At 44.6% G+C, this 25,370-nt stretch overlaps 1 protein-coding gene across 6 annotated transcripts in view; it reads left to right on the top strand.

Moving 5' to 3' along the window:
* The window catches only part of SNX29 (sorting nexin 29), a 611,689-nt gene that overhangs the window by 142,574 nt on the left and 443,745 nt on the right, over window positions 1–25,370 (top strand). For all 6 annotated transcript variants that reach the window (XM_045204448.3, XM_024571345.3, XM_045204449.2 and 3 more), the window contains 2 exons: window positions 5,990–6,053; window positions 8,491–8,619. In XM_045204448.3, coding sequence (XP_045060383.2) covers window positions 5,990–6,053; window positions 8,491–8,619 — 193 coding nt within the window. The remainder of the gene's footprint in view (window positions 1–5,989; window positions 6,054–8,490; window positions 8,620–25,370) is intronic.

Here is a 25,370-nt window from a genome sequence, read left to right on the forward strand (position 1 = left end):
TGAATGTGTGTTATTTATTATTCTCCATTAAGAAATCCTTCTTCAAGGACATTCCTTCCTTAGGTAAGTTGAGAGCGTGGCTCTCTCCCTGGAAAGGTACCTTGTAACCACTAGATGCTCAATAGATATTTACTGACAAATGAGAAAAACGCAGGAGCTCTGGGCCATGGTAAGTCCAGGCAGAGTGTGGCCCACTCTGTTGTGGCTTTCTCTATTTCGTGTGACAGCTCCCTTCTCTTTCTGGCTTTGGTGGGGGGTGGGGGCGGAGGGCAGGCAGCTCAGCCTCTTCTGTCTCTCTAGATTGATTAACTCTGCCATTGGGTCTAACCTTCTTTCCTTCCTTTTCTTCTCAGTTCTGCTATCTCCCCCATCTTTCTAATCTTTTTAAAGACCTTTTCTGGAAATGATTTTTCTGCTGGTGTTTTCTATTAGGAAAATTATCAAACATTGAGAAAAGTTGAAAGGACCATGTATGGCTCTATCCTTACAACATGTGCCCGGAACTGAGCCCCTCAGTGTCCTGGTTGTGGGCTCATTACCTGGACCCATGCTATTCCTTGGCCGTGGTCCTGGATATAGCATGCACATGACAGTGGTCTTCTCCCAGCCCTTCTACCTCAGTCAGTGCTGTGTGTCTTTATCACATCACAGGAGCCAGGGGCCTTGGTTTGATCCTGGCTCTGACATTTAAAGGTGTGCGGTTGAGTGACTTAACAACCTCCCCAGGTTTCTTCCTCATCGATAAAATGATTAACATGACTGTGAGGCGCCAACAAAATAATAATTCTTAAGTGTACATCTCTGCATGTCAGTGGTAGCAATATTATCATTGTTTCCCAGGGTCAAACACAGAGTTTGGAATTAGACAGATTTGGAGTCAAATTCCAGCTTCTTTGAGCCTGTTTGCATGTCTGTGAAACAGACTCAAAGATAGCTTCCCACAGAGCTGATGTACGGCACCAATGACACAATGTACGTGATGCACTTAGCTGGTGGGTGTCTGGACTGTCATCAAGCCCTCAAGATTCGAAGCTTTCGGAGGGCAGGGCCATGTGCCGTGGCTCCCAGCATGCCCTCCGACCCTGGCAGACTCTGTGTCTGCTGGATTCTGCCCTCATTGTGTGCCAGGCCCTCCTTCCTCATGTCACTCTGCCTTTCTCATGTGACCAAGCTTATGCCTACCTCAGGACCGTTGCGCATGCTTTTAGTGGTGTGGAGTATTTTTCCTCCACATAGCAGCAGGGCTGGCACCCTCTCTTCATCAGGCCTCTGCTCACATGTCCTCTCCTCAGAGAGGCCTTTCCAGAGCACCCGTGTGAAATGGCACCGCTCCACACCGTCAGTCTGCTTCAGCTCACCTTGCTTTTGTTTTCCTTCTGGCCCTTTTCATCACCCTGAGCGTTATGTGCTTGCAGGAGGGACTTGGCTTATTTTGTTCACTCTTCGCCCACAGTTCTAAGAATAGTGCCTATACCTTGTAGGAGCTCAAAGAAAATACGTTGATCCAATGATATTTGAATCTTTCTTGGTGATGCCTTGATGACACCAGGAGACAGATACCTGAGACATATACCTCCTCACAGGCACCTTAAAAGTCTCACTTCCTTTTTATAAAATTTATTTTATTTTTTCCATCACCATTTATTCCCCATACCCTCTTCTACCTCAGTCCACCCCTCCCCCCCCACAATTACCACGCTGTTGTCCATGTCCATGAGTTCTTTCTCTTTTTTTTTTCTTTTTGCTCAATCCCTCCACCTCACAACTCCCCCCAGACCTGTCTGCCTGCTCTCTATCTATGAGTCTGTCTCTTGTTTGTTAGTTCAATTTGCTCATTAGATTCCACATATTAGTAAAATGGTATGGTACCTGTCTTTCTCTGACTGGCTTATTTCACTTAGCATAATGTTCTCCAGGTCCATCCATGCTGTCACAAAGGGTAGGAGCTCCTTCTTTCTTTCTGCTGCATGGTATTCTGTTGTGTAAATGTACCATACATAGTTTTTTGATCCACTCGATTTACTGATGGGCACTTAGGGTGCTTCCAACACTTGGCAATTGTAAATTGTGCTGCTGTGAACATAGGGGTGCATAGGTTCTTTTGAATTGGTATTTCAGGATTCTTAGGGTATAATCCAAGCAGCAGAATTGCCATTTCAAAAGGCAGTTCCAATTTTAGTTTTCTGAGGAAATTCCATACTGTTTTCCACAGTGGCTGCACCAGTCTGCATTCCCACCAACAATGTGCTAGGGTTTCCTTTTCTCCACAACCTCATCAGCACTTGTTGTTTGTTGATTTGACTACTCTGACTGGTGTGAAGTGGTATCTCATTGTGGTTTTAATTTGCATCTCTTTGATGGCTGGTGATGCTGAGCATCTTTTCATATGTCTCTGGGCCCTTTGTATGTCTTCCTTGGAGAAGTGTCTCTTTAGGTCCTTTGCCCATTTTTAAATTGGGTTGTTTGTCTTCCTGGAGTGGAGTCATGTGAGTTCTTTATATATTTTGGAGACCAAACCCTTGTCTGAGATATCATTGGCAAATATATTTTCTCCATATGGTTAGTTCCCTTTTCATTTTGCTGATGTTTTCTTTAGCCATGTAGAAGCTTTTTGATTTGGTGAAGTCTCATTTGTTTATTCTTTCCTTTATGTCCCTTGTTCTACAGGACATATTGGTGATAATATTGCTGCGTGGAATGTCTGAGATTTTCCTGCCTATGTTCTCTTCTAGGACTTACATGGTGTTGTGATGTGTATTATATTTAAGTCTTGTATCCAACTTGAGTTTATTTTTGTGTATGGTGTAAGTTGGTGGTTGAGTTTCATTTTTTTGCATGTAGTTGTCCAGATCTCCCAACACCATGTGTTGAAGAGGCTACTTTTACTCTGTTTTATGCTTCTGTCCCTTTTACCCTAAGAGCCCTGAAACACCAATGCAAAAGAACCTATGCACCCGAATGTTCATAGCAGCACAATAGCCAAGAGTTGGAAGCAACCTAAGTGCCCATCGGTAAATGAGTGGATCAAAAAACTATGGTACATTTACACAATGGAATACTACACAGCAGAGAGAAAGAAGGAACTCCTACCCTTTGCAATAGCACGGATGGATCTGGAGAGCATTATGCTAAGTGAAATAAGCCAGGGGGTAAAAGACAAACACCATATGATCTCAGCTATAAGTGGAACCTAATCAACAAAACAAAGAAGCAAGCAAAATATAACCGGAGATAATGAAATAAAGAATGAGAGAGAACCAAGATGGCGGTGTAGGTAGACACACTGTGCCTCCTCGCACAACCAGAACTGACAGAGAATCGAACAGCAAGGGGGACTGACACCAAGGAAATAGAAAATAAACATTCATCCAGACTGGTAGGAGGGGCGGAGACAGGCACCGGGGTGGAGAGGACTCGCGTGGCTGTGGCGGGACTGAGACTGGCGGAGTGTGGGACAAACGGCGCAGACAGTCCGAGTGCTGGCAGACCCTGTGGCCCCACATTCGCACAGATAAACCCAGAGGGCCGGACTCAGAGTGGCAGAGAATGGGGCAGGCAGAGCAGCGGGTAGCACCCCGCGGCACCACATTCGCCCATAGATAAACTGGAGGAACGGTGGGGAGCAAAGCAAACTGTGCAACCCAGGGCTCCAGCACGGGGGAAATAAAGCCTCAAACCTCTGATTGAAAATGCCCGTGTACGTTGGGGCGGCAGCAGGAGAGACTCCCAGCCTCACAGGAGAGGTTGTTGGAGAGACCCACAGGGGCCTAGAGTGTGCACAGGCCCACCCACTCGGGAACCAGCACCAGAGGGACCCAGTTTGATTGTGGGTATCAGAGTGAAAGATTGAAATCCAGAGGAGAGTGAGATGGGTGCCATTGCTCCCTCTCGGCCCCTCCCCCAGGTACAGCGTCACAGTGCAGCCACCAGCATTACCCCGCCCTCCCCCACCAGGTGAATACCTAAGGCTCCGCCCCTTCAAGTAACAGACCCGCCAAGACAAAAAAAAAAAAAAAGAAAAAAAAATGGCCCAAATGACAGAACACTTCAAAGCTCCAGAAAAAATACAACTAAGCGAGGAAGAGATAGCCAACCTATTGTATGCACAGTTCAAAGCACTGGTTATCAATATGCTCACAGACTTGGTTGAATCTGTTCGAAAAACAGATGAAAAAATGAAGCCTATGCTAAGATAAACAAAGGAAAATGTACAGGGAACCAATAGTGATGAGAAGGAAACTGGGACTCAGATCAATGGTGTGGACCAGAAGGAAGAAAGAAACATCCAACCAGAAAAGAATGAAGAAACAAAAACTTGGAAAAATGAGGAAAGGCTTAGGAACCTCCAGGACCCTTTGAAACGTTCCAACATCCGAATTATAGGGGTGCCAGAAGGAGAAGAGAAAGAACAAAAAATTGAAAACTTATTTGAACAAATAATGAAGGAGAACTTCCCTAATCTGGCAAAGGAAATAGACTTCCAGGAAGTCCAGGAAGCTCAGAGAGTCCCAAAGCAGCTGGACCCAAGGAGGAACACACCAAGGCACATCATAATTACATTACCCAAGATTAAACGCAAGGACCTACATCCAAGATTACTGTATCCAGCAAAGCCATCACTTAGAATGGAAGGGAAGATAAAGTGCTTCTCAGATAAGGTCAAGTTAAAGAAGCTCATCATCACCAAGCCCTTATTATATGAAATGTTAAAGGGAGTTACCTAAGAAAAAGAAGATAAAAAATAGGAACAGTAAAAATGACAGCAAACTCACAGTTATTAACGGCCACACATAAAACAAAAACGAGAGCAAACTAGGCAAACAACTAGAACATGAGGGTTGTCAACAGGGGAGTGGGAGGGGGAGAGGGGGGAAAGGTACAGAGAATAAGTAGCATAGATGATAGGTGGAAAATAGACAGGGGGAGGGTAAAAATAGTGTAGGTAATGTAGAAGCCAAAGAACTTATAAGTGTGACCCATGGACATGAACTATAGGGGGGGAATGTGGGAGGGAGTGGGGTAGGCAGGATGGAGTGGAGTGAGGGGGGGAAATGGGACAACTGTAATAGCATAATCAATTTAAAAAAAGAAAGAAAAAAAAAAAAGAATGAAATGACAGTAACCAGAGGGGAAGTGGTAGGGGATAACGGGGAGGGGGGGAAGGAGAGTTACATCAAGGAACATGTATAAAGGACCCATGGACAAAGACAAAGAGGGGTAGGAGCGAGGGTGGGAGGTGGGGTTACGTGAGGTGGGGAGGAATGAAGGGGGGAAATGGAGACAACTATACTTGAACAACAATAGAAAAAAAAAGTTCTTCGTTTTGACATCTGAGAGATATGGTAAACAATGTCTTTAATATGTGGATGCACAAGTGATAAGAGTTGTTTGATGTAGATAGGAAACTTGGGTGGTTATTTAATATAAAGGCATGGTTTCCTATCAGAATTCTTCGCTGTGTAGAAGATATCAGAAGAGTAGCTCCTATAAATAATTATGGACTGTGTATTGGAAAGCCTTCCCCTGACAGTGTCACCTGCATACTAACTATAGAAACTGGTGCGGGAAAATCAGATATCTCAGTAAACTTGAGTAGTTTTATGTCAGTATGGACTTCATCTGGTGTCTGATCTGCTGTTGATAGACAACTGTAACTGGGAATATATCATTGTTCAAAATAGGTGTTGTCCTGTAGCAGGGATTTGGAAAAGCACTTAGAAATCACAAGCCTGTTTTTTTTCCAATGCAGCTGAGTATATTCACCAGGGAATCACCTCCACATTTATTCTCATTCTGCCCTGCCCTTCTGTTTTGTATGGCCAACTGAGACCACTGGGTAACTTAGATGTATGTATGGGAATTATTTTTTAAAGGAAAAGGGAACATGTCTAGACGAGCTGCTCTAAATAGCACATAATCTAAGTTGATGAGAGGACGTTGTAGCAGGTGAGGTCTGCTGATTGATTCTGACTTTGCCTTCTTCTCACAGATGAACTGCGACAAGCCATCGTGGCCATGATGAACAGGAAAGATGAGCTGGAGGAGGAGAACAGGTATTGTGATCTTCAGGCTGGAGGCAGGGTCTCTTCCTTTGACATTCTACCTGTAGGACAGAGAGAATATCACAGAGGAAGGACATTTTGCTTTGTTGGCAAAATTGTGACCAGTGATTTCTTATTTTGTCTGCTAAGTACGACTTTAGTATGTTTATGTGGTCTGTGTTAGGAAGGAATGAAAACCTTACAATCATGGCACCACCTTAGGACAAATTAACAATTTGGTAAAGCTCTTTTTAAGATAGCTGTATTGAGATATAGTTCACATGCCACACAGTTCACCCGTTTAAAGTGTGTAGTTCAGTGGTTTCCAGTGCCTTCACAGCTATGTGCAGCCATCACCTCCACTCTGGAACATTTCCACCATGTGGCAGGGATCCCCGTACATCCATTAGCTGTCACCTGCCGAGCCACTCCAGCAGTCTTCCGAGTGACCTTTAACTGAGGGCCTACCTACCATGTTCCAGGTACTTCGAATACTTGTCTTAGAGTTATCTCAAATAAGGGGTACTTTGGGCAAGAAGGTATTTGAATTTTGTCACTTCCCCAAAAGCTCAGTGGCAGACATTGAGAGGGAAAAGGGTTTCTTGCCTTTTAGTCCCTGTTGAAGTCAGTGCCAGATACTGGCAGGCATCATCTATGTTGCTGTGATCTGCCTGCCCTGACGGGAGCTTCTCAACCGCCAGCACCTAGTCTTGGCTACAAGGTAGTCAGTAGAGGGATTTGCCCAGTTACTTGGCTGCCTCCCTGGGGACTGGGGGTGGTTTGGGTGTGCCTGTATTGTGTACGCACATGTCTGGGTGCTTGTTCATGTCACCCTTTTGTTCTTTTACTCAGAGCAAGAACTAAGCATCCGTGGTGACATGTGATCATGATTATTCTTTTTTAAACCTTGTTTTGGGCCCTGCTTGACAAGCTTCTCCCTCATTCTTTATGGAAACGTATAAATGCAAACAAGCATGATTTCTAAAACAAAAAAGAATTTTTAAAAGAGGGATCTTTAGACAGCATGATTTTCCAACTAAAACTTTCAACAAAGGGCTTGTAGACATTGCAGGATTTTTTCTCCTTGCTTTAGCGGAAGCTGTTGTCTTGGAAGAAGCTGTAGGTTGTCTTACTTTGTGAGAAACAATAGTCACTGTCTGTCAGTTTCTTCTTCCCAGAGAAAGAAAAGCGTCATACCATGATTTGTGTCAGGGGGCCCCAGGCCCCAAGAAGGGAATTTCTCAAAACTCTCAAGGAACACAGGTCTTGGAGAGTTTGATGAACAGTGGAAGTAGGGGGGTCAGACACTTCTGCTTATGTTCTGATGTCACATGGCAAGTGTCCCCTAGATTTTGGAGGCAGATGCGCCAAAGTCAGTAAATATTTTCTAGAAATACCCATTTGAGGTCCAGTGAAGTAAGTGGTCAGCGGAGCCATATTTGGCTCACTTTTAGGTGCTAATTTATGGTTATCTCTGGATGGACTGCTATGTTCTCCACTACTTATGAGCAAGGATGACAGATTCACAGGTGAATGTGTTTTGGAGGGTTAAAAAACTCCAAATATAATAGAAAATATGATATATACAGTGTCAAACCATATAGCTCTAGAAAACTCTATATATGCTTGTTTAACCTGGAGATAGCAGAGGGGCAGGGTTACAGTGTGTTTGGTGGGTAGAAGTGGAAATGAGGGTAGGCATCTGTTAGATAATCCGAGTCCGTATTCTATTTTTATGGCTCAGATTATTCTTTTGGTCTGAACAGACATTTGTTCCTTCGTTAAGTCTCTTCTTCAGTGTGGCTGTGACAAAATGGTGTGAGTTGAATGCGCTGTACCTTTGAGTGGGATGTCTATAAAGGGACTTGCCTGGGGTTCGCTCAACACATTGCTTCTCTTGATTTCAATAGAGATGGAACCATAGATACAGAGAGCGTTTTGATGGTTGCTAGATGGGAGGAGGGTATTAAGAAGTACAAATAGGTAGTTACACAATAGTCATGGGGGTGTAAAGTACAGTATAGGAAATGGAGTAGCCAAAGAACTTATATGCCTGACCCATGGGTGTGAACAATGGTGGGGGGATTGCCTGAGGGAATTAGGGGTGCTGAGTGGAGGGGGCAAAGGGGGAAAAATTGGGACAACTGTAATAGCGTAATCAATAACAAATAATTAAAATTAGATTAAATAAAAAAGCTGCCCACAGGCTATTGGGACATAGAGCCTGGGCCACAGATAGTTCCCCTAGGGCTTATCCTAATTATTACTCTGAGGTTTTTGAGCAGAGTTCGGTATCTCCTTAGGTGTGTTTACATACAAGGTGTAGACTTGAATTATGATTTATTCAGAGCCTTGTGCAAAACGAATGAATTAGGACTTGGGTAAATAACTGTGTTCTGGGCTTGATGGACTTAATGGCATCTGAACAGATGGGCCCTCCTCTTCCCAGATCGCTGCGGAACCTGCTGGACGGTGAGATGGAGCACTCGGCTGCCCTCCGGCAGGAGGTCGACACCTTGAAAAGGAAGGTGGCTGAGCAGGAGGAGCGGCATGTCACAAAGATCCAGGCATTGGCAAGGTAGGAGGGCAGAGGAACTGGGAGGTGGGTGTGGGGAGGCTTTATTAAAACCCAAGCACACCTTTACCAGCACCTTTTTAATTAAAAGAAGATAGTGACCAATGGAAGTAACGCTTGCATATTTGAAATTTTATTATTTTACTGAATACATATTGAATAATATGTGTGCACATGGTTCAAAATGTAAATGGTTCCAGTGTGCAATCTCCAGGGACCCAGTTTGCCCTTGGAGGTGGGCAATATGACCGGTCCAGGATGCTCGATGCGTACACAAGCTGATGTGTGTGCACATACTTTTTCGTTTCCCTCTCTCCCTCCCTTTATTCTTTCCTTCCTTAATGCACAATGGTGGCTTATCTTCCACACCACTAACGTCATATTGTAGAGATTGTTCTGTGTTGGTGTACACAGAGCTGCCATCTTTAATAGCTCGTATTTCATTGTCTGACTGCACCAGAATTCACTTGACCAGTGTGCCAACAGGTAGGCATTGAGGTGGATTTTAGTCTCTTGCTACTTCTAATAATTCTACTGTAAATAACTGTTGCATTTATTATTTTGTTCCTATGTGACTGTATTTGTTGGAAACATTCCTGGAAGTAGAATTGCAGGGTCAAAGTTCTGTGCTTTTCTCAGTTGGATAGAGTTCATCAACTTGCTCTCCATGGAGGCTGAGCCAGCATAGGAGAACTACGGGAGAGTAGAGAGCTACAGGAGAGGGGAGAGGGCGTGACTGTGCAGCCGGGCCCGCAGGGGTTGGCTCCAACCCCTGGGCCTTTGGTAATACTGCACGTGAAAAGTGGCTCTGGTAGGTTATTTTTCATTTGCATTTCCTTAATGAAGAGTGTGGTTCAGCCTATTTTTATTTAAGAGCCATTTTATTTTTCTGTGACTTTGTTTATGTCTTATTAAAGAAAACTATAAAGTGAACCTCCTAAAATCCCAGCTTCCATAAAAACATGCATCTTTACAAAACTTGTTCATGTAGAGAGCTATTTTTATGTACGTACTTAATCTATAGCCTGTTATTGCGTAGTCGGGCTGCCTCCACCACTTAAGCTCCATGCTAACTGTTTCCATATGCGTGGATGTGCCGTTTCGTTGAACCGATGCACTACACTAAAAATAAACATTTGGTGGACATTTGAGTTCTAGTTTTTTCCCTATTTTAGTTAAGGTATAGAGTTTATTGGATGTTACTGAAAACTACTTTAAAATGAGACCGGGAGATAAATGTGGCTGTGCCGGGGAATGTGGGGGTAAGTCAGTTCACAGCAGCGCGTGTGTCTTCCCGGTGCTGCCGGTGCGGGTGCCACTGATGTGATTGTTACGTGTGTGTAATCGAAGGCTGGTCCCGTGATCCCATGTTTAACTGCAGTTGGAACTTCTCTCCTTTCTTTACATTTTAAAATGATGTCTCAAGAGCATCAGAGACAGTTAAATGATGACGACAAATAACAGTAATTGGTGCCCAATTTGGCGCATTGTCAGCTGGGCTGCCATTTTCCCTGGCCATGCTGGGGTTCTGTGGAGTGATGGTGTTTGTTCACAAGGAAAGCTGAAGTCTGTAGAGACTCTAGTTCTGAATCGTCAGAGAGAGGCAGAGTTATATTCTCTGTCACTTTTGGATTGTGTTAGGAGTCAGCTTAGCCTTGAGTCCCTGCTCCACTGCTTGAAGATTGTGTGCTTCTGGGTGGGCGGCTTAACCTTCACAAGTGTGCATTCCCTCACTGATAAAACAGAAAGGCTAATCTTATTTATCCACCTGAGAGGATCGAATGAGGAAGAGCATGCGTGGAAGTATAGAAGGCTCTGGATGTGAGCAAGCTATTGCAAAAGTACTTTACAGGAAGCATATTTTAGTATATGATAATTCTTAGAAAAATTTTAGCCTGTCAATGGAGTAGAAAAAAATTTTCTTAACTAAACAATTTTATAATCTGAAATCTCCTCATTTAAACAATGGGTAGCTAATGGTTTGAGGTGCCTAAAAGTTTGCAGTTTGCAGGTAGAAGGAACATCTGTAAAATAAGCAAATACTTCAGGAAAAAACAGGAAGAAAGCAAACAGAGAGGCTGGACGTGTACATTTTGAAAACTTTAACTGTTGACATGTTCCAGGCAGAGTTAATCTTTGCCAACTGTCAGAACTTTCTTCTTGCCACAGAAGGAGTAGCTGTCAGTGATATCAAACGGTGGTCCTGAGTGGTCAGTTGTTCCCTGGGGGCAACGGGGCACAGGCTAGGTGGGGCAGTGGGGCTGGAGGCCAGGCCTGTGTGTGTGTTCATTGGGGCCACCCTGTTCTCAGGTCCACATGTGCTCAGGTGGCAGATATTATAATGCCAGCGTTTTAGCCTAGTGGTTGGTGGCAAGGATTCTGGCATTGGACTTTGGGGGTCTGACTAGGGCTCTACTGCTCATTAGTTGTGTGACCTTGAGTAAGTTACTTAATTTCTCTGTTTCTCTTTCTTTAGTTATAATGGAGGATAAGAACAGTCTCTACTTCATAGGGTTGATGAGGGTTGATGCACAATAAAATGAGAGGCCATATGTCAGCTCAATAAATATGTTCCATAAGTGCTCAATAAATGTTAACTATCATTATCATTTTTCTTCAATATAATAATTATATCGCTAAGAATCCTCGCCCAATCAAAAGTTATAGTTTAATGGCAGTGGTGCAGAAAGAATTAAGTACTAGGCTATTTCAGACTCAAAAATTATTTTTGCTATAAATATTCTAAGAGTATGTTTGTGTGTATGACTGTTTTACTGGCTCTGAGTATATGCTAGCTGTAAAACTGGAACATCCCTGAATGAACTGAGCATTTTATTACACATTTCTTTTCCTTTCTTTTTCTTGCTCAAAATGAATGGCTTTCCTTCTGTGCTGTCATGGCTCAACCAAGAGCAAGGCCAGCAGTCAGCCCGGTGCTTGTGTGGCCCCCAGAGGCTGCTCCGGTTTGAGGCTGAGGCGTGATAATCAGTAGCAGTTCAGGGAAGGTAAATCTTGTTCCTGAAGTAGTTGGTTGCCTTATGTCCCATTGAATGAAGAAAATGTGTGTATGCGCTAGGTGTTCACAGAAAGATGATACGCACTGACATGAAGTACCTTTGAGAGAAGCAAGTGAACAGGGTTGTTGGATTGTTGGGGAGACATTTTCTTTTCTGTTCATTGTATTAGTTCTCTCTTGCTATGTAACAAATTGTCTCCAAACTTGGCAGCTTAAAACAACAAACATTTATGATCCTCCACAATTTCTGTGAGATAGGAATGCGGGAATGGCTCAGCTGATAGGCTCTGGCTCTGAGTTTGTCATAAGGTTGCAGTAAAGCTGTTGGCCGGAGCTGTAGTCATCTGAAAGCTTAAGCTCACTCAGGTAGCTGAGGGCAGGGGGCTTTAGTTCCCGTTCACGCAGGCCTCTCCGAAGGGCTGCTCACAACGCAGCAGCTGGCTTCCCAGAGCGAGTACTCACTCAAGAGAGAACACACCCAACATGAGAGCTACTTTGTCTTTTATAACCTAGTCTTGGAAATGAGACACGATGACTTCTGCTATATTCTATTGTCATTTAGACCAGCCGTGGTGTGCAGTCCCCCAAGAGGTAGGGATTGTAGGGGCCATCTTGGAGGTTGCCTACCATGCCCATCAGGTTTCTCTTCCTCTTTGGGGCAAATGCTACCCCAGTCTTTCTTGGCAGGTTCTTCCCATACATCCCTCCAACTCTGCCCCTGTAGTTTGGTGTGGCTGGCCCTGCCACTGCCTGTCCTGGTCTCCAGAGGAGGCCAGATGATCAGGCCTGGACAGTGAGCCTGTTTCACTCCTTGGCCATCATAGTTGGGTCAGAGAAGGGCGTGAGGCCAGGCTGACCCCATAAGAGCTGATGATAGCCTTCTTGAGAGGATATGAGGTAAGCTAGGAGTTGGTGGCAGCTATCTTTGCTCTTATGTAGGAAGATCCACATGGTGACAACACAGTGGAGAATGGAGGAAGAGAGAACCCCACAGCCCCAATGATATCATTTGAGCTCCTGGATCCAGTCTTTCCTGAAGCAATTTTTCCTCTGGACTTTTCAGTTATGTGAGCCAATAAATTCCTTTCGTACTTAAGCTGGTTTGTTACTTGGTCTTCTCTCATTTATAACTCTGAGCCCTGACTAATGAGGCTCCCTGGCTTGCATTGGAGCAAGCCCTGTTTTCTCTGTGCTCCCTAACAGTCAGCCTGCCGGATCCAGGAAGACACTCCAGTTTGTTGTGATTCACCATGGATGTGCACACAGCCCACTGGATTGTCTGACGGAGAACTGCTAAAGGCCTTTTCTCCAGTCTCTCTTGTCGGGGCCAGCTTTACTGTTACTCTTGTCACAATTTCGCTCTCCTGTTGAGGACCTCTGGTGCACTAACAAGAACTGTTGTCAGTTGTGTGACCGGAGCTGTTCCCTTTACCTTTCTGAGCCTCTGGCTCTTCGTCTGTTTAAAAATATAAAAGGAGGTGGGTGGCTGGGGCCCCTCCATACTTCATGTAAGGACACTGTGTGACTGTGTCTGGGCATAATATAGTCTTAACTAGTATTAATGTGCCTTTGGCAGTGGAAGTGCAAACCAGATTAGCTTGGGTTAGCGGGAATTTTGTGTGGCTGTAACTGGTCGGTTCCTTCAGGCGTCACTGGGCCTGGGTTCTCCAGTGAGGTCAGTGCTCTTTCTCCCCTGCTCTTGGCTCTGGGCCCTCTGGATGTTTTAGTGCCCTTCCTAGGTAGGGCCTCTGCACACAGCTGCAGAGATGGCCTCTGGGAGCAGCAAGCCTCATGCAGGATCCGAAGAGAAGACACTCCCTTTCTCCTCCATGTATAACATTTTAGGAAGGCTCTTCATTGGGCACGTTGTAGCCAGGAGCGAGCATAAGTTCCCAGGGCTGTTAAATCATGCGGGCAGATAAATCATGTCAGTTATACTTCCTCATAAGACTGTGTGGAAGATTATGAGCTAATGCTCCTAAAGCAGTCTGTGCAGCTCAGGTTCATCATAAGTGCTTAGTGGGTGCTCCCTGGGCTGGCGCCTGGCCCATAGGTGGCTAGGGGTGCTGAGGCTGGGCCAGGTCTGTGGATTCTTTCCCGTCCCAGCTTCCCTCTGCAACAAGCATCTTGGAGCCTTTCGCCACTGGCCTTCATGTGACCTTCAGCTCCTCCTGGTGTTAATTCCAGTCCTGCCTGCCCAGTATGTGTCCCTTTGTTTATATTTCCCTGTTGGGCTGCTGAGCAGCAGTCTGCTGTGACACTGAGCCATACCGCACAATTGCAAGGGAAGGCTGGACCATGGGCTGTAGGAGCCCTGCTCATATCTCTCTGTCCAGCCCCTCTGGGAGGCCTTTATTGGCTTTCTATGAAGGCTTTAAATCTCAGTTTCTACCCTATTGCTCAGTCTTTGCCTACTGTTGTTGTTGTTAAATTATTGGAGAAATATGAAGGCTACACCTTTTGTGAAAAAGGACAATAAATTTCTTCAGTGTCCAGCTAATGTCATCGATTCAGTTTTATCACAAAAAACAAAGGGTCAGAGTTGAGAAAGTCAAACATGGGAGATACTGGCTGGAAATCTGAGCCTGTCCTGGGTTAGGAATGGCCTTTGGACCCAAGAGTCTGGGCCTTTTCATTGCCAGCTCCCCTGTTATAACAGATGCTCTGACGGGAAAAGCCAATAGATGTCATCCTGTTGCCAGCTCTGAGTGGCTGCTTGGGGTTCTGGGTTGCGAAGGGTTCTGGGGTCTCATCTGGGCTCAGCAGGAAGCAGTGCTGTTACTGATGAGCAGTGTCTGCTGTGGACACGGAAAGAGGGAGTGGTGGCAGGCGTGCCGGGGATCTGTTGTTCCCGTGCCTGGGCTGTGCAGCAGGGAGACTGCTTGAGAAAATCCCAAGGCCAAGAGGGCGGTGTTGCGCCAGAGACTGAAAAAGGGAGAACTGGTTATTTATTTTTTTTTAACAAGTCCCATTGTTCAGTTTTGTCTGGTAAAAGAAACATGCTCTGGAGGAATATGTCAAACCGATCATGTGAAACAATGAAACTGCTCTCAGGTTGAGTAAAGACCAGAAATAAAGCCCAGTTTTTGTCTGTGCGTATTTCAAAAAACTAACATTTGCTTTATCATCTGCTTCAAAAGCCCTTGTTTATGGACTGAGAGTTGGGAAAGAAGAGCAGATTCTTTCACTAGGAGAAGAGTTACTGTAGGGGACATTGCATCGTCTTTCTAAAAGCCACTCTCTACATTTCTCTCACACTGGGGGACCAGCCATGACTTGACTTTTTTTTTCTTGATTGATGGTGAGGGTTACACTCTCCCACACAAGTTTCAACCCTGACTTGTCTAATATGGTCAAGAGAATTCTGTCCCCTTTCTACAGTGTTTGGGTTCAGGCTTGACTCAGCTAGGTGTGGTAATTGGACTTTCTTCAGAGAATGGATATGTGATCTAATTCTGGCCTGGGAGACCTGGTTGGAGGTTTCTTGGGACATCAGGGGAAGATGGTCCCTTGGTCATGGGTGTCTAGGGTGGCTCCTTTCTTCTGCACCATGTGCTCTGAGGGTGTAAAGGCTGGAACTTCTTTATTCATTTTACCACCCTGAGGGAGACAGCCTTAGGGTGGGCTTATGCTGCATCTAGGAATGGAGGGGGATGGGGACGAGGGAACTGGGCCTGATGACATCAGTGGGCTGATGAATCAACTTCCCCTGGAAGCCAGATTTTCCACTTAGGTGGACCAGTAAATCTCCTTTGCTGTTTATGCTGGTTTGAGCTGGGGTTTCTGTTTCTCGTCACATCAAGAGCACTCATTGGTGCAGAAGCCTTTGCCCTCCATCTCCTGCCTGACCAGGGCCTAGGTCAGGTCCCTCTGTTCTGTCCTGCCATGGGATCTAGTATCCCTCCATAGTAGTAGTGCTAGAAGTGCTAATTCTGTATTGTCCTTCCTTTTAGATAAACTCCACAAGGGCAGTGACCATGCTTTTGTGACTACCTCATTTCCCTTGTAACTAACACAATGCTGGGCACACAGTAGGTGCTCTGTAATACTGGTTAAATGAGGGAGCAAATGGACCATGGGACCAGTGATGTTGTCAGTTGGTCTGAGCCTCATTGGGATGTGCTAGCTCTTTTAAAATCTTGACGGCTCTTCTTCTCTTAGCACAGTGCATTCTCACTGAGCTTAATTTCAGACCTGCTGATGGTTATCACCTGCCCTCAGATCATATTCTGGTCACTTTTTGGGCATTAGGGCTTTCTGGACATCCCTCAGCCACCCATTTAATTCTTACCACTTAGTGTAGGTAGATAGTGAGAACTACTAGTGGCCAGGGACAGAAACCCACCTGAATCTGGCTCATGGGAAAGTGCAGTTGACTGGCTCGTGTCCCTTGGAAGTTTAGCAGAAGAGCTAGCCGTCTGCCTAGCTGGACCCAGGAGCTCAGGCACTCAGGAGCTCAGGTGGTTCCCGTGTCGTTATACATCTCCCCTTTCTGTCCCTTGGTCACAGCTTCATTTTCAGACCTGCTCTTCTCTTGTGATGACCAGAGGGCCCCCAGCAGCTCCAGGCATAAATCCCGTCAGCTTGGCAACCCCTGTGGAAGGGTAGTGCTTTTTCCTGAACACTCCAGAGGAAGTCTTGGGATTCACTCTCACTTCCCTAGTGGGATGTGTTATTCTTGCTACACAGGCTTGGGTCACATCCCCCTTCCCACCCCCCTGACGCCAGGAGGTGGCTAAATTTTCCTCAAGAGGAAGTTCAGGGACTCTTGCCATCAGATGGGGGGCAGTGGAAGCTGGTAGGCAGAGACAGCGCACGTTCCCTGTAGTGGGCTCATCCCCTCATGGCGTTTGTATTCTGTAGATTTCCCGAAGTAAAGGTTCTGTGCTGTTACTCTTGAGCCAACTGTGGTCAGTGAATCTTGACTTTAGCCGTGCTAATCTGTCGTCCAGTGTCTCTGTGCTGTGTTTTTTCGTGTCTTTCCTTGCAGGATCTTTTTTTTTTTTTAAGTATATTTTATTGATTACACATTACAGTTGCCCCATTTTTTTCTCCTCTTTCTCCCTCTCCACCCTGCACCCCCCTCTTCCAGCATTCCCCCCTCTTTAGTTCATATCCGTGGGTCATACATATAAGTTCTTCGGCTTCTCCATTTCCCATACTATTCTTAAACTCCCCCTGTCTATTTCGTACCTACCATTTATGCTTCTTATTCCCTATACCTTTTCCCCCATTCTCCCCTGCCCCACTGCTTCCATGTGATAACCCTCCATGTGATCTCCATTTCTGTGATTCTGTTCCTGTTCTTGTTGTTCATTTTGGTTTTGCTTTTTAGGTTCAGTGGTTGATAGTTGTGAGTTCCTTATAGGATCAATTTCTTTTTTAAGATTTTATTTTTAGACAGAGGGGCAGGGAGGGAGAAAGAGAGGGAGAAAAACATCAATGTGCGGTTGCCTCTCACGCGCCCCCTATTGGGGACCTGGCCCACAATCCAGGCATGTGCCCTGACTGGGAATTGAACCATCAACCCTTAGGTTTGCAGCCTGGCACTCAATCCACTGAGCTACACCAGCCAGGACTCTTATAGGATCTTAATATTCGATAATAATTTGACCTCATTAGCAGGCACTGAATCCACCTACATTGGCATCTTTAGATGTATGGTTCTTAGTCTCAGCAGAGTCAGTATTTCTTTTTTTAGAAAAATATCTGATAACAAAGTCCCCTTTTACTATCCTGAAATGAAATTCATAGCTAATATATAAGGGGGAACCCAATAAAACCGGAATTGTGTTCTGGAGGGCGGTCCCCTTGTAGTACAGGCTTCCCCCTCTAGGTGAGTGTTCTAGGAACCCTGTATCAGTGTACGAGCTGGTGGTGTTGTGAGAGGCTGCATTCGGCTTCAGAGAATTTTTTTGAAGACTATTTTAACACGTCTACCCAGTTCATGATGGGGGATTTATGAGTGCACCTGTCCACACCGTGCTGAATGTTCAGCAGTTTTTGACCAAAAAATGTCATGACCCCCATTTCCCCTGCCCCCATTCACCTGATCTCACCCCTGAACTACTTATTTTTTGTTTCCCTGGATAAAAAATTCCTCAAAGGGAAACGTTTTGCTGAAGAGGCGAAACAAAAAATGGCAGAAGCACTAAGAGGCATCAAAATTGATGAGTTCAAAAACTGTTTTGAGCAGTGGAAAAAAGTCTCGATAAGTGTATTGCATCAAATGGAGAGTACTTTGATGGTGAGTGAAGTTTAAACATGTAAGAAAAAATATACACATTTTTATAAATAAATTCTGATTTTTTGGGTCTCCCCTCATAACCTACCTATACAACTAACCTCTTTTTTTTTTGATACATTTATTGATTATGCTATTACAGTTGTCCCATTTCCGCCCCTTCACTCCACTCCATCCTGCCCACTCCCTCCCTCCCACATTCCCCCTCTATAGTTCATATCCATGGGTCATACTTATAAGTTCTTTGGCTTCTACATTTCCTACACTATTCTTACCCTCCCCCTGTCTATTTTCCACCTATCATTTATGCTATTTATTCTCTGTACCTTTCCCCCCTCTCTCCCCCTCCCAATCCCCTATTGATAACCCTCCATGTGATCTCCATTTCTGTGGTTCTGTTTCTGTTCTACTTGTTTGCTTAGTTTTCTTTTGTTTTGGTTTTAGGTGTGGTTGTTAATAAGTGTGAGTTTGCTGCCATTTTTACTGTTCATATTTTTTATCTTCTTTTTCTTAGATAAGTTCCTTTAACATTTCATATAATAATGGCTTGGTGATGATGAACTTCTTTAACTTGACCTTATCTGAGAAGCACTTTATCTTCCCTTCCATTCTAAATGATAGCTTTGCTGGATACAGTAATCTTGGATGTAGGTCCTTGCCTTTCATGACTTCAAATACTTCTTTCCAGCCCCCTCTTGCCTGTAAGGTCTGTTTTGAGAAATCAGCTGACAGTCTTATGGGAACTCCTTTGTAGGTAACTGTGTCCTTCTCTCTTGCTGCTTCTAAGATTCTCTCCTTCTGTTTCATCTTGAGTAATGTAATTATGATGTGCCTTGGTGTGTTCCTCCTTGGGTCCAGCTTCTTTGGGACTCTCTGAGCTTCCTGGACTTCCTGGAAGTCTATTTCCTTTGCCAGCCTGGGGAAGTTCTCCTTCATTATTTGTTCAAATAAGTTTTCCATTTTTTGTTCTTCCTCTTCTCCTTCTGGCACCCCTATAATTCGGATGTTGGAACGTTTCAAGATGTCCTGGAGGTTCCTAAGCCTCTCCTCATTTTTCCGAGTTCTTGTTTCTTTATTCTTTTCTGGTTGGATGTTTCTTTCTTCCTTCTGGTCCACACCATTGATTTGAGTCCCAGTTTCCTTCGCCTCACTATTGGTTCCCTGTACATTTTCCTCTGTTTCTCTTAGCATAGGCTTCATTTTTTCATCTGGTTTTCGACCAAATTCACCCAATTCTGTGAGCGTCTTAATAACCAGTGTTTTGAACTGTGCATCCGATAGGTTGGCTATCTCTTCCTCTCTTAGTTGTAATTTTTCTGGAGCTTTGAGGTGTTCTGTCATTTGGGCCATTTTTTTTTTTTTTTTTTTGTCTTAGTGCTTCTGTTACTTAAAGGGGCGGAGCCTTAGGTGTTCACTGGGGCGAAGTAACACCGTCAAGCTGCGCTGTGCCGCTGTATGTGGGGGAGGGGCCGAGAGGGAGCAATGGTGCCTGCTCCACTCTCCACCAGACCTCAGCCACTCCCTCGGCTACCCACAATCAAATTGGGCCTCCTGGTGCTGGCCCCCGAGCGGGCGGGCCTGTGCACACCCTAGGCCCCTGTGGGTCTCCCCAACGACCTCTCCTGTGAGGCTGGGAGTCCCTCCTGCTGCTGCCCCAACCCCCATGGGCATTTTCACTCAGAGGTTTGAGGCTTTATTTCCCTGCGCTGGAGCCCTGGGCTACGTGGTCTGCTTCGCTCCCCGCCTTAGTCCCCCGGTTTATCTGTGCGCAAGTGTGGGGCTGCAGGGTGCTACCCACCGCTCTGCCTGCCCCTTTCCGCCACTCTGCCTCCGGCCCTCTCGGTTTATTGTGCGCGAATGTAGGACCGCAGGGTCCATCAGTGGTCAGACTGCCTGCCCTGTTCGTCCCACACTCCGCCAGTCTCGGTCCCGCCATGGCCATGCGAGTCCCCTCTGCCCTGATGCCTGTCTCCGCCCCTCCTACCGGTCTGGATGCATGCTTCTTTTTTATCTACTTGGTGTCAGACTTCCCCCCGGAAAGTAATTTATAATAGAAAGTAGATTTCAATATATATTGGCCGGGCATGGCTTTGCTAGAAAACATGAGGTGGTTAAGAGCTTGCACCTACTTATAATGCATAAGTTTGGATTTAAAGGCAATAAGAAGATCAGAAGTCATTCTTTATAAGCATAACAGAAAATGAAAGAGCAGAGTCTGGGTAGACTCTAGGGTAAAAACTAATATATTCAATGTATATTAAATGAATTAGATTGTAGGCTGAGGTTATAAACAGGGTTTTCACCTACACAAAGGGCCAGCAGGACAATTGAAAGTATGGTGGGATGTAGGTTGCTCTGGGCTGTGGACTGGCTTGGCCTTTCAGGACAGCTAGTAGCCCCGTCCCCACTCTATAAATGCTGGGAGCGGCCCGTCCTCATTGTGATGTGCAACAGTGTCTGAACACTTTTGCCTTGCTTGAACTTTGCTACACATGACACTCACCTGCGGACCTTTTATAACGACCGTGTCTACATCTCTAGAAGGCAGTACTGGTCCCCAGTGAGAATAATTGCCTTAGTTCTTTCCCCAGCCTTCTCCATTTCAATACCATTTGCAATACCATCAGAATTTTGTGTTTAAGAGCCTTCTGGTCCATTTTCAATCACCTCTGTCTTTTAGAGTTTTTAGCTAGAGACTGAACCCTGTTGAGTTCCTATAGTGCGTCTTAGCCCACCCTGGTTCTCCTGTCCCTCACTTCTCCTTGGGCATGAAGCGTGCTTCCCCAATGTTGCTGTCTCTCTCAATTGGCAGAATCTCATTGGCTGAGTTGAGGTCTTCGTCATTCTTTAGCATGTCCTTGTCGGCAGCTGACAGGTCTTTAATGACATACACCAGAGCAGCCAAGGAGAGCTGAGTGCATGGGGCGGGACCAGAATGAGTGCCAGACACATGTGTCAGGGCAGGATACAAGAAGACTCAGGAGTTTCCTGAAGTCTGATGCCACTGGAATTCAGTGAAAGACTGATGGCTCGTTAATACTCATTTGTTGATTAACTCATCAGATATCTATTCCATCTTAAACTTAGTTGAACAGAGATAAAAAAGATGCAGCTGACTTCTAACCTCTAGGTGTGGAAAATCAAGGGAAGGATATATAAACGAAGACTTTAACCTTTGGGGCATAACAATTCCTTATGCTCCAGTTGAGATGGCCATTGTTAGAAGGAAATATAGTGTAATGGTGTGAGGCAAGCCTTGGACTTGAGCCCTACTTCCCAAGGATGGGACCTAGGGAAAGGTGAGTGAGGTGTCAGGGTGCAAAATTTAAGGAGGCACTCGCTCTGAGGATTGTGCAAGTGCTTTTGCCACATTTGGTTGTGCGATTTCAGGTGATCATTTTATCCCTAATGCTTCTCGTCTAGAACACTGGGATAATATTAATAATAATATCTCCCTTATAGATACCATGCAAGAGCTGATGCATAAAAAGTGCTAAAAGCACAGTGAGTGCCCTGAGTAAGTACTTAGTAAAAGCCAGCCATTATTATTATTGGTTTTGTGGAAGTAAATGATTCTTCTCTTCAAGACTGCAAGGAGTCAATTCCTGGAGTTCATCTAGCCTGCTGTTGCTCAGATGTAACTAACTTTCTAACAAAGAATTCTCTGGGTTGAAGAGCTAAGTGCCTTGCTTAGGCTTTTCTATACATTACAGTCACCAGGGGAGCTTTCAAAACTATGTCCAGGCCACCTTCCAGACCACTTAAGTCACAGTCTGTAGAAGTGAGACCCACAGTGCTCAGGTAATTCCAGTGTGCACCCAGGCTGACAACTGGGGCTTCAGAGCAGCGCTTCTCTAGTGCACCTGGGATTGTGGTAGATTTCAGACTGTCAGCAGGTCTGGGAGGGGCCTGATGGGTATTTCTAATGAGCTCCTGGGTGATGCGGGCTCCTAGACCGCATTCGGAGTAGCAAGGGCTCAAACAGAATGCTAATAGTGATCTGAAGGGTTAAGTTCAATTATGTGAGAATACTGGGACTCTTGGTTGAAGGTACTTGTGATTTTCACCTCAGAACTGAATTGAGAGTTAGTGTTGGTTTGGTTGGTTGTTTGAAAAATACAAAAAATGCTGTGACCCACTATAAGAACTAGCACTGTTAACATTTGCCATTTTTGCTTTCAGTTTTATTTTTAAGTGAACTGTACACAATACATAGGCTTGCTTTTTGGTGGGTTCGAAGGATCTGCGAGTGAGCTTTTAACATGAGCCCATCGTCCTGCTATTTGTTTTGCTCACCCAATATTTAGTGGAATGCTTTCTGGTTAAGACACACATGCAGGTGGGATTCTAGGACAGAATCCTGTCGCGACTGGCCAGCTCAAGATTTCTGGAGAAAGCTCTTAGTTTCATGCTTCAAACAATTACTTTTAAGTTGTAAAAAACAACACAAAAATTTTAAATGGAGAAAATAGCCCCAAATCTCACAACCCTAGTACAACAATTATTTCCACTCTTAGTCCATTTAAATACAATTTTTGCCATGAGTGTGCCAGTTCAATTTTTATTGTTACTTTATGTTTTCTTGTATTTCTATGTAGATTTCAAGTTATGTCTAAAATAGAGATTTTTTTCCTCCCCAGAATACAAAGGTAGTGCACAAATTATAATCTGTAAGTCTGAGAAGAACAGAGAAGTTTAAAAAAGAAAATCACGTGGACGGAATTATTATTTTAAAATTAATTTATTTTTAGAAAGAGAAAGGGGGGTTGAGAGAGGGAGAGAAAGAAACATCAATTTGTTGTTCCACTTTTAAAAAAAAATCCTCACCCAAGGTTACGTTTATTGATTTTGAGAGAGAGAGAGAGACACACACACACACACACATTGATGTGAGAAAGAAACATTGATTGGTTGCCTCCGTTATGTAACCTGACTGGGGTTTGAACCTGCAACCTTGGCATATCAGAATGATGCTCTAACCACCTGGGCAGAACACAATTATTTTTAATGTATTTTATTTATTATTTATAAGGCATTATATCCCAGTTTATTTTATGTATACATTCATTTGTTCATATTATGTAATTCATATCATTCTGAATCCATAAGTTGATAATCTACTTTGAAAAGCAGTATCATGTCATAAACATTTTCTCATGTTTTCCACTTGTATGGATATCACTTTTGATGACCAGTGGAATTCTGTTTGGATATGTCCTTGTTTCTCAAACCATTTCCTTAAGCATTCCTCCCCACTCCACCTTTTAGGAGTAGTATTTACATGAACACACACACACATACTTTAATAAGTTTCCTTACTCTAGATTCTTGAATGTGGAGTTCCTGTGTTAAAAAGAATGAGTGTAAAAAGCTCTTGATTCATATGTAAAAATCTTTTTCAAGAGAGAGTTCTCCCTTGATATCCTGCAGCAGTCTGTGGAGGGCCTGCCTCGGTGTCATTTTTAACGGGTGTGTAGCACACCACAGTTTACTTGGTGGTACTACATAGGTTAGTGTTTCAGTTGCTCTGGTGTTTTGAGATTGTAGCAAAGGTTGAGATGCTTTCCTCCTGTCTGTAGCTCGTTTTCCCTCTGTCAGTTTCATTCCTCAGTACGTATTCCCAGCAGTGTGATCACAGGGCAATGGATGTGAGTGCTTTAATGAAACAAGTTAGGTGTTGTTTTGACTCCAGGGTGAGGCTGGAGGACCTGTCCACTAGAGCTTGAGCTGATTCCATCATCATTCATCACTTTGCTTCTGCTTTTTGGCACTGTGGAAGGTGAAGGGATCCTTGGTATGAATGATTTTTCTTATGGGAGTTATAGACATGGGGGAATCCCCTACAGATAGGAGAATGGAAATGCCGTGCCCTGGGCGGAGTGGCTCAGTTGGTTGGAGCATCATCTGGTAACTGAAAGGTTGCTGGTTTGATTCCTGGCCTGGATGCGTAAGATCTCCGGTCTAGGTGCTTACGATCCCCAGTATGGTTGCATATGGGAGGCAACAAATTGATGCTTCTTTCTCACATTGATGTTTCTCTCTTTCCCTTCCCCCACCCGCCCCCAGAAGCAATGAAAAAATGCCTTTAGGTGAAGATTAAAAAAAAAAAGGAAATGCCAAGTGAGCTGATATTTATGGAGGCACCTCCTTAAACATCATGAATGGTGGAGAGCCACGTCACTTCCTCATAAGCCTTTCAGAATGTTGTGCCCATTGTAACTTTCCTAAATATTTGTCCATGTGGAAATGATGGACAGGAACAGGTAGAGTGGCATCTCTTAAAGCAGTCATGTTCAAGGGAGAAAGCCATGTGCTTGTTTATTTTCTGATTTCAGATCCAATCAAAGACTCAGATTTTGTGGACGAACTAAAATTTTTAGGGAGTAAGCAGCAAGGTATATTTGCATGAACAGCTGCATTTTGAAGCACGTGCCCACAATGAATGGTTAAGTGTCAGAGCCATTAGTAGCTGGTACCAGATGTTCCCTGAAAAATGTGCACCAAACATGGACTTAGGTGGTTCATCAAGATACAAAAAATATGCAGCTGCTAAGGGAAAAGGGAGAAAGTTGTGTTTGAGACATTGCTTTAGCTCACCACTTTCCTTATCAAAGCGCGGAAACAGGAGGAGATAAAAAATGATCAAAACCAATAAATATGATAGAACACTCATTAAAAGGTTACAGTGATTATCCGGGGTGGGGGGAGGGAGATGTGTTTACCCTTCACTGATGCTCCATTTGCTGTCTTTTAAAATGAGAAGTAGTTAGAAAAGTCTAGAGGAGTTAATGAAAACAACAGAATGGTTTTGAGGGGTAACAGAAGAGCCCAGGAAAGGAGGGCAATTGGAAGAGAGATGGTGCTCCTGAGTGAATGTCATTGTGTTACTTGAGAGAAATGCTTGAAATTAACAGCTGGTATTAGCTGATCCCAGGACTGGAGCCCATTGCTCAGTTTAGCGTCCTGGCTTTTCCTCTTTGCCTTGGGAGAGGCAGAGTTTGTAAACTGGTTATTCAGAGAAAATAAATTTTCAAACCTTGCCTTTCCGGTATGGTTCACAAGGTGGCAATTTCCATGTCACTGAACATGAAGCCTGGATCTTAAATATAGCCAGCATGTGAATGCCCTGCAGGCGGTGACAGTGGCGATGACATCACTGCCAAGCAGCTTGTTATTTTGGAGCCAGGGAGGGGAACAACCGGAAGCTCAGTGGAGGGTGGAGGGGAGATATTCTTGCCAGCTGCCGTAATACAGTTTAAAGAGAGACAACTGTCAAGTCTAGTGATTCTGGAAGTTTGCAAAGTTCTTGTTCACTGAACAAACAAAAGGTCACTGAGTTCCTACTGGGTGCCAAACACAGACAATGCACAGAGTAGTGAGATGCTCAACCTGCCGCCACCCTGCTCCTACTGCCAAACAGGCATTTTCTTCCCAGCAGCAGAACTGTTTCTTCGAGTGCAGTCTTACTTGGGAGCTCCAAATGCAACTTTACTA

Source organism: Desmodus rotundus, chromosome 1, assembly GCF_022682495.2.
Source record: "Desmodus rotundus isolate HL8 chromosome 1, HLdesRot8A.1, whole genome shotgun sequence".
NCBI classification, from domain to species: Eukaryota; Metazoa; Chordata; class Mammalia; order Chiroptera; family Phyllostomidae; genus Desmodus; species Desmodus rotundus.